General features: G+C 43.1%; 1 protein-coding gene across 4 annotated transcripts in view; it reads right to left on the reverse strand.

Moving 5' to 3' along the window:
* The window catches only part of SCAF11 (SR-related CTD associated factor 11), a 176,702-nt gene that overhangs the window by 86,410 nt on the left and 78,252 nt on the right, over window positions 1–12,040 (reverse strand). For 3 of the 4 annotated variants that reach the window (XM_073619959.1, XM_073619957.1, XM_073619958.1), the window contains one exon: window positions 3,296–3,394. In XM_073619959.1, the coding sequence (XP_073476060.1) occupies window positions 3,296–3,394 (99 nt within the window). Of the gene's footprint in view, window positions 1–3,295; window positions 3,395–7,753; window positions 7,903–12,040 lie in introns of those variants that run through there. The other variant, XM_073619960.1, reaches the window with a different exon arrangement.

Here is a 12,040-nt window from a genome sequence, read left to right on the forward strand (position 1 = left end):
AGTATTCTGCTCTGCAGATTTACGGCCCCGGGTATTCTTTTGAGCCTGGACCTGACCCTGAGACTTTCCCCTAAAGTCTGACGGCAGTGGCCGTCGCCACTGCCTAAAGGCAGATGCCCCTGGTGCAGGAGAGTCAGTTTAAATGAAGGACGTTTACATTTTCTTTTGACTGGCAAAAGAGTACTCTTCCCACTAGAAATCAGCATAAATAAGCTTTTAAAGTAATACATGGACTGGAAACGCATGAAAAGGTTGTAAGGGTTTTAAAGAACCCAAGGAAGAGACCAAACTTTCAACTGACTCTGTTAGGGGCAGCATGAAAGTAGAATGAACCATCTCCTTAAGATTTTGTACCATCAATCTCTCAGATTGCGAGGTTGTAAAAGGTTCATCTGTTTCCTCTGTAGAGGAATAATCGGCTTGTCTTTCTACTTGATCGCTTGAGGGTAATACCGCACCCTGTGCCCACTGTTCAATTGGTAAAGGGATTGAGGTGGGGGAAGGGGATCTAGCAGGCTTTCTATCCACTTGGGAAGATGCGATTAAAGCCGCTAATCTTCCTTCTAAACCCTGCAGGGAAGAGGAGAATGCATCTTCAGTCAAGTATACAGGGGCTGAAGTGTGAGCATTTGCACCAATAGGTTCCAATGACTCACACTGGCTTGCCATGTCTGGTATCTCCAGAGAGGATGACAGTGTGAAGGCATGACTGGAGTTCCCAGCGCCTGGGGGTGGAATTTTTGGTACCTTTGTGGTAGATCTGGAAGTCATAATGCCAAGCACAAAAGCAGAGGCACTTTAACACAATATACTATAGCTCAGTAATAGTAGTAACTGCTACCATACAGATCAGCTTTTAATGCTGAATAACAATTGTATATTTCTGTACTGGAGATGCCTGATACACCGCTTACGTGACCCAGCGCTCCTGTGTGACAGCCTCTACTCTTCAGCTGCTCTAAAGGAGACTGTTTGTCCTAAGAGAGCCAGCTTTATGAAGAGGAATCAGGTGTGAGCCTGATTATTGCCCAGTGCGCGCACCATGTGTTCCACGAGGACGCTGAGTGCCGCACACGGCGCCGCCTGCATTTGCCACTCCCCCTCAGTGAACCACCCTCCTTTAAGGACCGTAGTGCGCGCGGACGGCGCAGCATTCGGTCTGAATGCAGACCGAGGGGGGAAGGCTGCAGCCGCTATTAAAGAGGCTTCTATTTGTTTTTAAGGCAGGTAAAAACAGAAAAGTTTTATTTAGAATCAACTCTCTGGTTGCTGCTTAAAACCCCTATTTTAAAAAAACGCCCCGCCTGGGGGGGGGTATTTATATCTAGCAGTTGATATACTATAAGTTAGTTCAGATATGCGGATGTAGTACAGCTTTTACCAAAAATGCTGTACCCCCAGTCCCTTAGTTAGATAAGAATCCCCAGAACACCCTTTGTCTCAATCCTGTAGAGAAGAGGAGGGAGGGAGGGAGAATGTGGAGGGGCAGAAAGATGAAGGTTAAATTGAACTGATTCTATGGCGTCACCAGTGTCCACATGGCTATTTGAAAACTCTGCACCTGTAGAGAGGGAAGGGAGGGCTTTCTTTCTGTGCCAAGCACTGTAGGCTGTTGAGAACCCAGGTATCCCAGGGAGACCACTGTGCGGTACCAATGGAGCAAGAGCAGGGAGCTTTTGCCAGTCACTAAGCACACACGGAGCAAGAGGAAGAGCGTGCAGTCTCAATAACCCACTTAAGAGCAAGGCAGGGCATTGAGTGCCGATCCATTAGGTCACCAAAGGAGGAGTATATTCCTGGCAAAGTAACAGCGATAAAGATGCATGCCTGGCTATAAAACAATGGCAAATTTCAAAAACTGCTCCCAACTCGAAGTCCTAATCACAGGAGGTGTGGTTTCTAGAAGGATCTCGCACAGAAGGCAGATTTAGGAGGTTGTGGTAACCTAGGAATGAATGTTTAAAAGGCTTCTGCCCCACTGAAGTCTTCATGCAGGCAGGATACCATCCTGGCTTTGCCCTCTATGATGTGCATATCTCCTGCTCCTCAGGGACAGGGCTCCCTGTGGCTCCAAAACGCTGCACTACATATCAAAGGGAACACCTATAGCAGGATCTAATTCACCCAGAAACATTACAAGCCAGACTCACTCCAACAAAATGGAGGGCCCTGGGCAACTGATCCGTGCAGGAGCCTCAGTGGCTATAATGCAGCCAGGATATCTAACAGAAGAATCCTTAGATTCAAAGGAAAAATTTAAACTGTCAGAGAGAAGAAGTCCATGGTCAATGGACACCAGCAAAAAACCAAGGTTTGCTGAAAGAGGGAAGGGTTATATAGGAGGAGGTCTCCTGACCTCAGCAAGAGAAGGAGAGAATACACTACTGTGCACAGTTTAAATGGCCTCTAGGGGCACACAACTTCAATGTCCAGCCCATCCTGCCAACAGTAGGATGAAGGGGGGCCAAGGGGACAGCAGTTAGTTGAGAGGGCAGCCCCCCTATGACTGCATAGGTAATGGGAGGAGATGCAGCATTTAAAATAGGAGTGCTACTATGTACTACTAAATCAGGACATATGAAATTTGCATTGGAGGTTTTTCGGAAGATCTTGCTGAAGGTGAACTTAAAAAAACATGTAAAAAACATGAAATACTTGGATGTTTATTACAAGCTTCATACTTGATGAAAAATACCAAGTGTTTTTAAAAGTTTTAGTTTAACCATTAATATATTTTGCTGAAAATGTTTAGAAGCTAAATAGTAAACCTTTAACATGGCTTTTTTGCGATTAGCTTGATATATTAAAAGTAAAGCCCATCTCCAAACAAAATATGAACCACCTCCTAGCACCCCTAACCTGCATTTTTTTCCCCATTACCTTGTGAAGCAAGATATATCTGACTGACTACACTGTTTGGATCCCATGGCAGTGCCAAGTACTGGTCCCCTACCTTACCTTGCACAGGCATCACTACTCCTCTTCAGGATCCCAAAGGGACCCCACTGCTGTACAGCCAATAGACGTGTCCACACCATGCAATGCTTTCTCTATTTACAATAGGCATGGTCCCTTTTAAAGGTGCTTACGGAAGAGGACTCCACTTCATGTAAAACAGAGGTAAAGACTGGAGACGAGGAGGAGAGTTTATGTGCCTGGAGATGGGCTTTTAAAACTAAATTTTGTATAAAAGTACATTTCTAGTACATAGCTGCTTGATTACATGTGAAAGTGTGCAGTCAAATACAAAAAAAAAAATAAAATAAAAAAAGGGGGGGGGGGGGGGGGTACATACCTTTCTGTTCTTTCCATTGTAGTTGGAAGCCTCAAATGTTTCATCCCTTCCCTCTTCTGCTGTATCAAACACAGCTCGCTCTCCTCTTCTTTTTCTGCACTAAAATACATTTTCAATAACCACATTTGTATACAGCACAGTGAAATCCAAATACACTAAAGCACGTTAGCGGGAACACTGTAGACTGCAAAAAGCCCAATTTCAACTAAATGTTAGCAGATAAAAGGCTAAGGTTTTACAGGTGTTTAGGTTTAGAAATATTCCTCACTTCCTATACTAGTGACCAAGTTGTGCACAAAGTTGTGCTTTAAAAAAAAAAAAAAAGAAGAGCCACACCACACTTAAGCTCTCCTGCGCCTTACTGTGTCATGTAGTGATGAGTGTGCCATCGGACAGAACCACAGGACGCAGGAGACCAGTAATTGTGTTGGAAGCAGATGATGTTTCATCTGCCAGAGTTCCTGTAAACAGCTAAGCTCCAAAATACTTACGCATGCCACAGAGGAAGTATTTTGCAGGCTTGTTTGTAGCAAGTGTTTTTTTAAAGGCAACGTATAAACAGAGAAAAATGTTCCAGCAGCTCGGCAGAGTATGTTTAACTGTGGAGTGCTTTATCACACTGTAAAAGGGAGCTTTATGATTTGTCAGTTTTAAATTAAATGCACTTCCTTATTAGCACAAAGTGTATGTGGATGGCGAATTTCATTTAGATACTCACTTTCTTAAAAGGGAACCAGTTCTGGGGGGTGGGGTATGTTTAGTTTTATTTTTTGTGTATGTTTCACCTTTAGATAATACACTCTGGGGTCGATTTACTAAAACTAAAAAGTATGCAAAATCTGGTGTAGCTGTGCATGGTAGCCAATTAGCTTCTAACTTCAGCTTGTTCAAGTAAGCCCTCACAAAAAAAAAAAAAAAATCTGCAGATTGGTTTCTATGCAAAGCTGCACCAGATTCTGCATGCTCCAGTTTTAGTAAATCAACCCCTGTACTTTAAAAATACATGACAAAGTGTGGGTAAGCCAAGGAAAAAGCACAAAAGTGAATCAGATTTCCTGTTTTGCCATTAACAACCCTTTCATGCCTAAGCCCATTTCTGACATTTGTTGCTTACAAGTTTAAATCCGTATTTTTTGCTAGAAAAGTTACTTAGAACCCCCAAATATTAAATTATATATATATATAATTAGCAGAGAATCTATAGACTAAAATGGCGATCGTTGCAATATTTTAAGTCGCACTGTATTTGTGCAGCGGTCTTTCAAACGCAATTTTTTTTTTTTTTTTTTAGGAAAAAAAAAAAAAAAAAAGTCACTTTCATCAATATTAAAAAAAAAAAAAAACAAACTAAACAGTAGTCAGCCCATTTTTTTTGGATAATGTGGAAGATGTTACGCCGAGTAGACACCAAACATGTCATGCTTTGAAATTGCGCACATTCGTAAAATGGCGATAAACTACGGTACCTAAAAATCTCTATAGGCCGTGCTAAAAAAAAAAAAAAAAAATTTATATATATATATATATATATATATATATATATATATATATATATATATATATATATATATATATATATATATATATATATATATATATATATATATATATCACGGTTACCAGGTTAGAGTTGCAGAGGAGGTTTAATGCTAGAATTATTGCTCTGATGATCGCGGCGATACCTCGTGAGCTCGTGGGGACACTTTAAAAAAAATTCTCTTATATAAAATTTTATTTGTGTTACATTGTCACCTAAAAAAAAAAAGTGATCATCAATGTAAACATCCCTTGTGACAGCGATAGGTGATGACAGGTACTCTTTATGGAGGGATCAGGGACCCCAAATCCAACCTTTGCACTTCAAAGTTATTAGATTGCCAAAAACGGCAATTCTGAATACCGTATCACTGTTATGAGCAGTACACTAGCCAGTATTAATTTTAAAGAAGAAATACAACGCTCCAGGCACCAAAATCCCTCTAGTCCGTTGCTATGACTAAGCACCAGGGAAGGTGTGAAATGCGTTGACTGTGCTGTATTTGTACCCCCATTGCTGTATGGATTGTCGTTTTTCTATCATGGATCAATAAAGGTGATTTTATGGGAGTGCGGCCATCCAGATTTTTCACTTTAGTATTCATTTTAACTTGAGCTACCATGGGCTGTAAACTGATTGTATTCATCAAACAAGAGGGCCAAAAGGGCAATGCAAAATATGCAATATACACATAACATATCACAAAATTATGAAAAAAAAAAAAAAAAACAACAAAACTTTACATCCCTTTCAAAGCCCAACCCTAGACACTATTTTATATCTTTGTGGTCACCAACAGCCCTTTACGTTGTCCTTGAATTTATGCAAATTCTTCTTGCTGCAAACGTCATCAGTTTACCTGGATAGTACAGGTCCAGCTGTACTTCTGGCCGATGGAGGACATCAGCAAGGCAGCTATAAACAAGTGCTGATTTAATATTTTTTGCCCCCAATCTGTACTTTGCCATTCACAAACAGCCTGATGTTGCGGCTAGCTTCAGCTTCATCATAGGCTGTGCTTTGTGTGTGGTAAAGTACAGATTGGAATAAAAACATGACATTGTCACTTCTGTCTGTAAAAGCAGGCTTGGTTGATGTTGGCAACTGGCTGGAAGTACAATGGAAGCTGCAGGGAAACTGAGGGATGCCTTTGAACTTGTTTGTAGTAAGGCGGCTTTCCATAAATCCAAGTAAGGCGTAAATGGGTATTAAGGAAAGAAGTGTGGGCATAGTATTTAAAAAGGAAAAAAAAAAAAAAACCTCAAAACATCTATATTAGTTACCTACCTGCTGCAGCATCGGTCTGATGCTGCAGCTTTTCCATGCCAGCTCCAAGCCTGAGAACTGAGTGATCACATGACCGCTGATTACCCAGATCTCTGTCTTCACTCATAAGAGTGCAGTGACTGTCAGTGACCGGCTCTCTGCTCTGCCCCTGCAGCACTGGGCTAGGAAGGAGGCAGGAGGGACACGTAGAACTCAACAATATTGTTGGGATGCTTTCAGAGACTGGACTGGCTCTGTGACGTCAGCTGACAGCAGGCTAAAGGCCACTGTTGGCTGAATCTGGGTTACATGAGAACACAAGTGAACTCCTGTGACCAAAAGAGAAGTATGGTCAAAAAGCTTTGGCCATACTTCTTTTAGGACTATGAAGGTATAAAAAAGGGATAGTGTCTGGAGCTGAGCTTTGACCACACTGCACTTAACTTACATGGCAGTGTTAAGTTCAAAAGGCATCATTGTAGCTAAATAACAGTGCACAACAGGTACATACAGTAAGTTGACCAAAGTATCGTTAAGCACGCAGCTAGGAAAAACTGACAGCTTGTAGAGATTTGTGGGTGTTACCATTACCTGTATAGATCATATATATTTTGTTAGCAGTACAATACATCCTTGCACTAGGGTTCAGAGAAACCAAATCATGCTGTGATCTGTGCTGACAGCAATCACTAAATCTTACAGGGAATGTGCTATTCTGTATATGATGTCCACTGGTATGAAGGGAGCTTGATGCAAGGAAAATAGTACATACAGTAAGGTCTCATTTTTCACTGCCAACCCTAAACAACTGCATACAATGGTAGTGTTATCTCCTTTGGAGTTCAGTGAACCATGCAATAAGCATCAGCATTGCTCCTTAGCCCCAAAGCTAGGTCATGAGCCCGCAGCACCCATGTACTCATTTGCTCTTAAAGTGGATGTAAACCCAATGTCATCCTTTCTAAACTACTGCCATAGGGGTTATCTATAAGGATATACATGCCTCCTGCATGTATCTTTACCTGTCAAATGTCTCCCCTCTGTCTGTTATTAGACCCAAAAAACTGCATATTCTGTGGGTGGAGTCGTGATGTCACTAGACTTCCCGCCCACCTCTACACTCCTTGTCAATATGCATTTTCTCCTGTGTATTTCGAACAATGAACTTCTACTATGACCTCTAAAATCCAGTGAAAAGACAGGAAAGTAACCACATGACTTCAGCATGCCAAATCATGCTGAGGTGTGGAACAGCCAATCCTTGCAGAGCTGCTGAAGGAAGGAGTGGGGGAGGGAATTAAAAAATAATGCCTGTGTCTGAGGCTATCACTCATAGCAAGGGGGAGTATTAGACAAAGTTTTTCTCAGTTTGTCAAGATTTTTCTCACTGAATAAAAGAGGATTGCTCAGAAATGGATTAACTCTGAGGCAAGACTGGGCTCAAATGATAGGAAATCTTATACTCTACAGTATGATATAAAAAAAAAAAAAAAAATTCAGGTTTACATCCACTTTAATGTCATCCCTTCAGATTTTAACAGGGGAAATCAAGCAATTAAGATTTTTTTTTTTTTTTGCTCTCTGCATCTCAAGGTTTTGATTCAAGGCTTCTGGCAAGGTATTCTGTGATAACCAATAGAAAACTTGCTTCTTACGTCAGCTATTTGAGTGAAGGAAATAAGGGCTATAAGAGCTGCTTATATTTTAAAGCAAGAATGTCTTTCACGCTCCTGAGGATCTGCCCACAACCGGAAAGAGCTTTTAGAGGAAGTCTTCCATAATCATCAAGAAGCTCATGTGTTGGCCTGGTTAATGCCTGCAAAACAGATTTAAAACCCACTGTAGTAACAGTCGAATTTGATCGTTCTTACGATGTCATTAAAAAAAAAAAAAATTGGAGATCAAGATTACAATAATTTTTGCTCTGAAAGCATAACCTGAACATAGATGTCTGGTTTTAGACGGGTGGTTTATCAGAGCTCAGTCATTTCAGATTAGCCCTCCAATAGTTTACAGATACAAATACGTAAAGGGGCAGATGCAACTCCAAAAGTGGTTATAATAATTTAGGAATTCCTCTGGTGCTTATAGCAAACTAGAATCTAATGTACAGATCACTAAATCCCCCTCCAAAAAACACCACAATGAGGAAAATGAAATTGTGTTTCCTACATTTGTGCCTATAAATATTTGCAACCACTACTTGGCACAAATCACAGGCTTTAAACTTAACCTAACCAAATTTATGTGCCACTCCAACTCTTACCCCCAACATCTTGTTTAGAAGAACTTGTTTTAAACCAAACTATTTCTGAATATTGTATTCTCAAGGGGGATCTACTAGGTCATAGGAGAGAACCAAAAATTTAGAAACTTTTTTTTTTTTTTTATCACCACAGATATTGACAGAAGCCTTCAATCAATTAAATCACCATGACTTAACTGCATTTTGCCAAAAACAGCCCTCATTTGCAAGTGTTTAGGGGCCGACTACAATTTCCTGCGGTAAACTCAGTGGGCTTTCTGCGAAAAACCGCAGGCAGGAAGCCCCCAGACTCGCATGTAAATCGGACATGCAGCTATTTCCTGTAGATGATTGGACCTGGACACAGTTTGCATCCAGGGTCAATCATCCACAGGTAATCGCTATCTGATTACACGCGAACGGCTGCGTCGCTTTGTACACTGCTTTAAACTCGTAGCTGTCCACAGAAAGCCAACACCAAGTTTCCCACAGGAAATTGTAGTCTGCCCTTTAAAGCACATGAGAATGGGGCCTACAGATCCAGATGGAAATGCATTACATTTAAACTTTTTTTTTGGAACTCAGACAAACCTAAGCCAACATAGAAAAAAATAAAATATAAACCACAGCTGTTTAGGACTACTAGTCACACCCACAAATGTGTGGAATCGTTAACAGACTGACATTGAAAATATTTTATGTATATTTATTAAAGAGCCAATATAGCAGAAAGGAAAAAAAAAAAAAAAAAAAAAAAAAGAAGACTAGCATCAGGGCCGTTGGTGCACACGTTTAGAAGTTAAAGTTATTAACCACTTGCCGACTGCCTCACGCAGATATACTGTGGCAGAATGGCACGGGCAGGCAAAATCACGTACCTGATACGTGATCTGCCTCACCCGGGCGGGGGGTCCGATCGGAACCCCCCCCCCGGTGCCAGAGGCGGCCGGCATTTGTTCCACCCCCTCGCGATCGCTCCCGGCGAATGAAATCTTTCCTCTGCCTCTGTAATGTAAACAGAGGTAGAAGAAGTGATGTCATCTCGAGCCGGTCTTTTTTGTTCCAGCGCCGAGGAGAGAAGACATCAATGTGAGTTTGCACAACACTACACGTACAGAAGAACACGCAGGCACACTTTTCACCCCCAGTCACCCCCCGATCACCCCCCTGTACCCCCTGTCACTGACACCAATAGCAGGTTTTTTTTTGCATTGGTGTCAGTTTGTGACAGTTATAAGTGTTAGGGCAGTTAGGGTTAGCCCCCTTTAGGTCTAGGGTACCCCCCCAACCCCCCCCCCCTAATAAAGGTTAACCCCTTGATCACCCCCCGTCGCCAGTGTCACTAAGCGATCGTTTTTCTGATCGCTGTATTAGTGACACAGGTGACGCTAGTTAGGGAGGTAAGTATATAGGTTCGGCGTCAGCGTTTTATAGCGACAGGGACCCCCTACTAAAGGTTTTAACCCCCTGATTGCCCCCTAGTTAACCTTTTCACCGTATAAGTGTTACGGGTGATGCTGGTTAGTTAGTTTTTTATAGTTTATTACAGTTTTAGGGCACCCGCCGTTTATTACCTTATAAAGGTTTAACCCCCTAATTGCCCGGCGGTGATATAAGTTACGTTTTTAGGGTCAGATAAGTTCTGCGTCGCCCCAGGCAGCATCAGTTTAGCGCCAGTACCGCTAACACCCGCGCATGCAGCATACACCTCCCTTAGTGCTATAGTATCTGAACGGATCGATATCTGATCAGATCTATACTAGCGTCCCCAGCAGTTTAGGTTTCCCAAAAACGCAGTGTCAGCAGGATCAGCCCAGATACCTGCCAGCACCTGCATTTTGCCCCTCGGCCCAGCCCTGCCCAGCCCACCCAAGTGCAGTATCGATCGATCACTGACACTTACAAAACACTAAGCACACATACCTGCAGCGTTCACAGAGTCAGGCCTGATCCCTGTGATCGCTAACAGTTTTTTGGTAGCGTTTTGAATCAGTCGCCTACAGTCAGGAGCTTTTTTTGCCTGCGAGTCTCACTAGTGTACCTCTAAATTTAGAGCCCAAAATGGCAAATCGAAGGTACACTAGTGAAGAGGCCTACACGTTTCTGAGCATGACAGATAGTGAAGAGGAAGTCACTCATCTGTCAAATTCAGGCTCAGAACACGATCCTGTAGACAGCGGCTCCATGACAGATAGCTCTGACGACGGAGTTGTGGTCCCTGCCAAGGTCAGGCGTACCAGACCCCAATCTTCTTCTGTCCTTGAAGTGCAAGAACTGCAGGGCTCTCGTATGGAGCAGAGAAGTACTAGTGCCGCTATTCCTTCTGGTGAACTGGCAAGCACCAGCGGCCTAGTACACCATGGTCGTATATCCAGCACTGCAGTATCACGTGGTGACGTGGCGAGTCCCATAAGTGCAGTTCAAGCTGGCGAGGTGGCAAGCACAAGTAGTGTCCCGCTGCCACCAAGAAGACGAACACAGACCCGTCATGCCCATAGTGCCCTTCTTGCTGCATTCGCCAATCCGAATTGGGTACCCACCATTTCTGCAGCACCCGTACTTCCCCCATTCACTGGCCAACCCGGAATTCAGGTGGAAACAGTTGATTTTACGCCACTGGATTTTTATTCGCTGTTTTCCACCGAAGATCTCTATAGATCTATTGTGGACCAAAGCGATTTGTACGCTGGTCAACACATCGCCACCATTCCCCAGTCCTCCCTTGCCAGAGATTGGAGACCAATTACGGTCTCCGAATTTAAGATCTTTCCGGGCCTTTGCCTCAACATGGGCATAAATAAAAAGAGTGAGTTGCGGTCATATTGGTCCACTGACCCAAATTACCATATGCCCGTGTTCTCTGCCTCCATGACCAGGGCACGATACGAGCAGATTTTGCGGTTGATGCACTTCAACAACAATGAACTCTGTCGTCCTCGTGGAGATCGTGAATACGATCGGCGCTACAAAATTCGGCCCCTCATAAACCACTTCAACAAACGTTTTGCAGACTTGTTTACTCCCCATCAAGTTGTCTGCGTTGACGAGTCCCTGGTTAAATTTTCTGGCCGCTTGTCATTCAAACAGTACCTTCCCAGCAAGCGTGCCAGATACGGGGTCAAGATGTATAAGCTCTGTGACAGGGCCACAGGCTATACATGTAGTTTTATGGTTTACGAGGGCAAAGATAGTCACGTAGAGCCAACAAACTGCCCTGACTACATAGGAAGTGCTGGCAAGATAGTGTGGGACTTGGTGTCACCCTTATTCAGAAAGGGGTACCACTTGTACGTGGACAATTATTACACGAGCGTGCCACTTTTTAGTCACCTTTTTGATCATCAGATTGGAGCATGTGGCACCGTGCGACCTAATCGCCGGGGCTTTCCCCAGCGGCTTGTAGATTCCCGTCTTAGGCTGGGGGAGAGAGAGCCTGCTTGCAGTGTAATAATTTGCTCGCTATGAAGTGGAGGGACAAAAAGAATGTTTTCGTTCTTACCTCCCTTCATGCCGACACGACGGTCCAAATTACTACAGAGACTGGTGTTGTGGAGAAATTGGCTTTGCTGAACGCTTATGTGCTATACAGAGCTCAGGACTGACTGGATCCTTCCTTAAATTCCAGGAAGAGATCGCCAGAGCCCTTCTGTTTCCAGACGGTGCGCCACCTCACCTTTCCCAACCAAATGCAGTTAAC

The sequence above is a fragment of the Aquarana catesbeiana genome, linkage group LG03, assembly GCF_042186555.1.
Source record: "Aquarana catesbeiana isolate 2022-GZ linkage group LG03, ASM4218655v1, whole genome shotgun sequence".
Taxonomy (NCBI): Eukaryota; Metazoa; Chordata; class Amphibia; order Anura; family Ranidae; genus Aquarana; species Aquarana catesbeiana.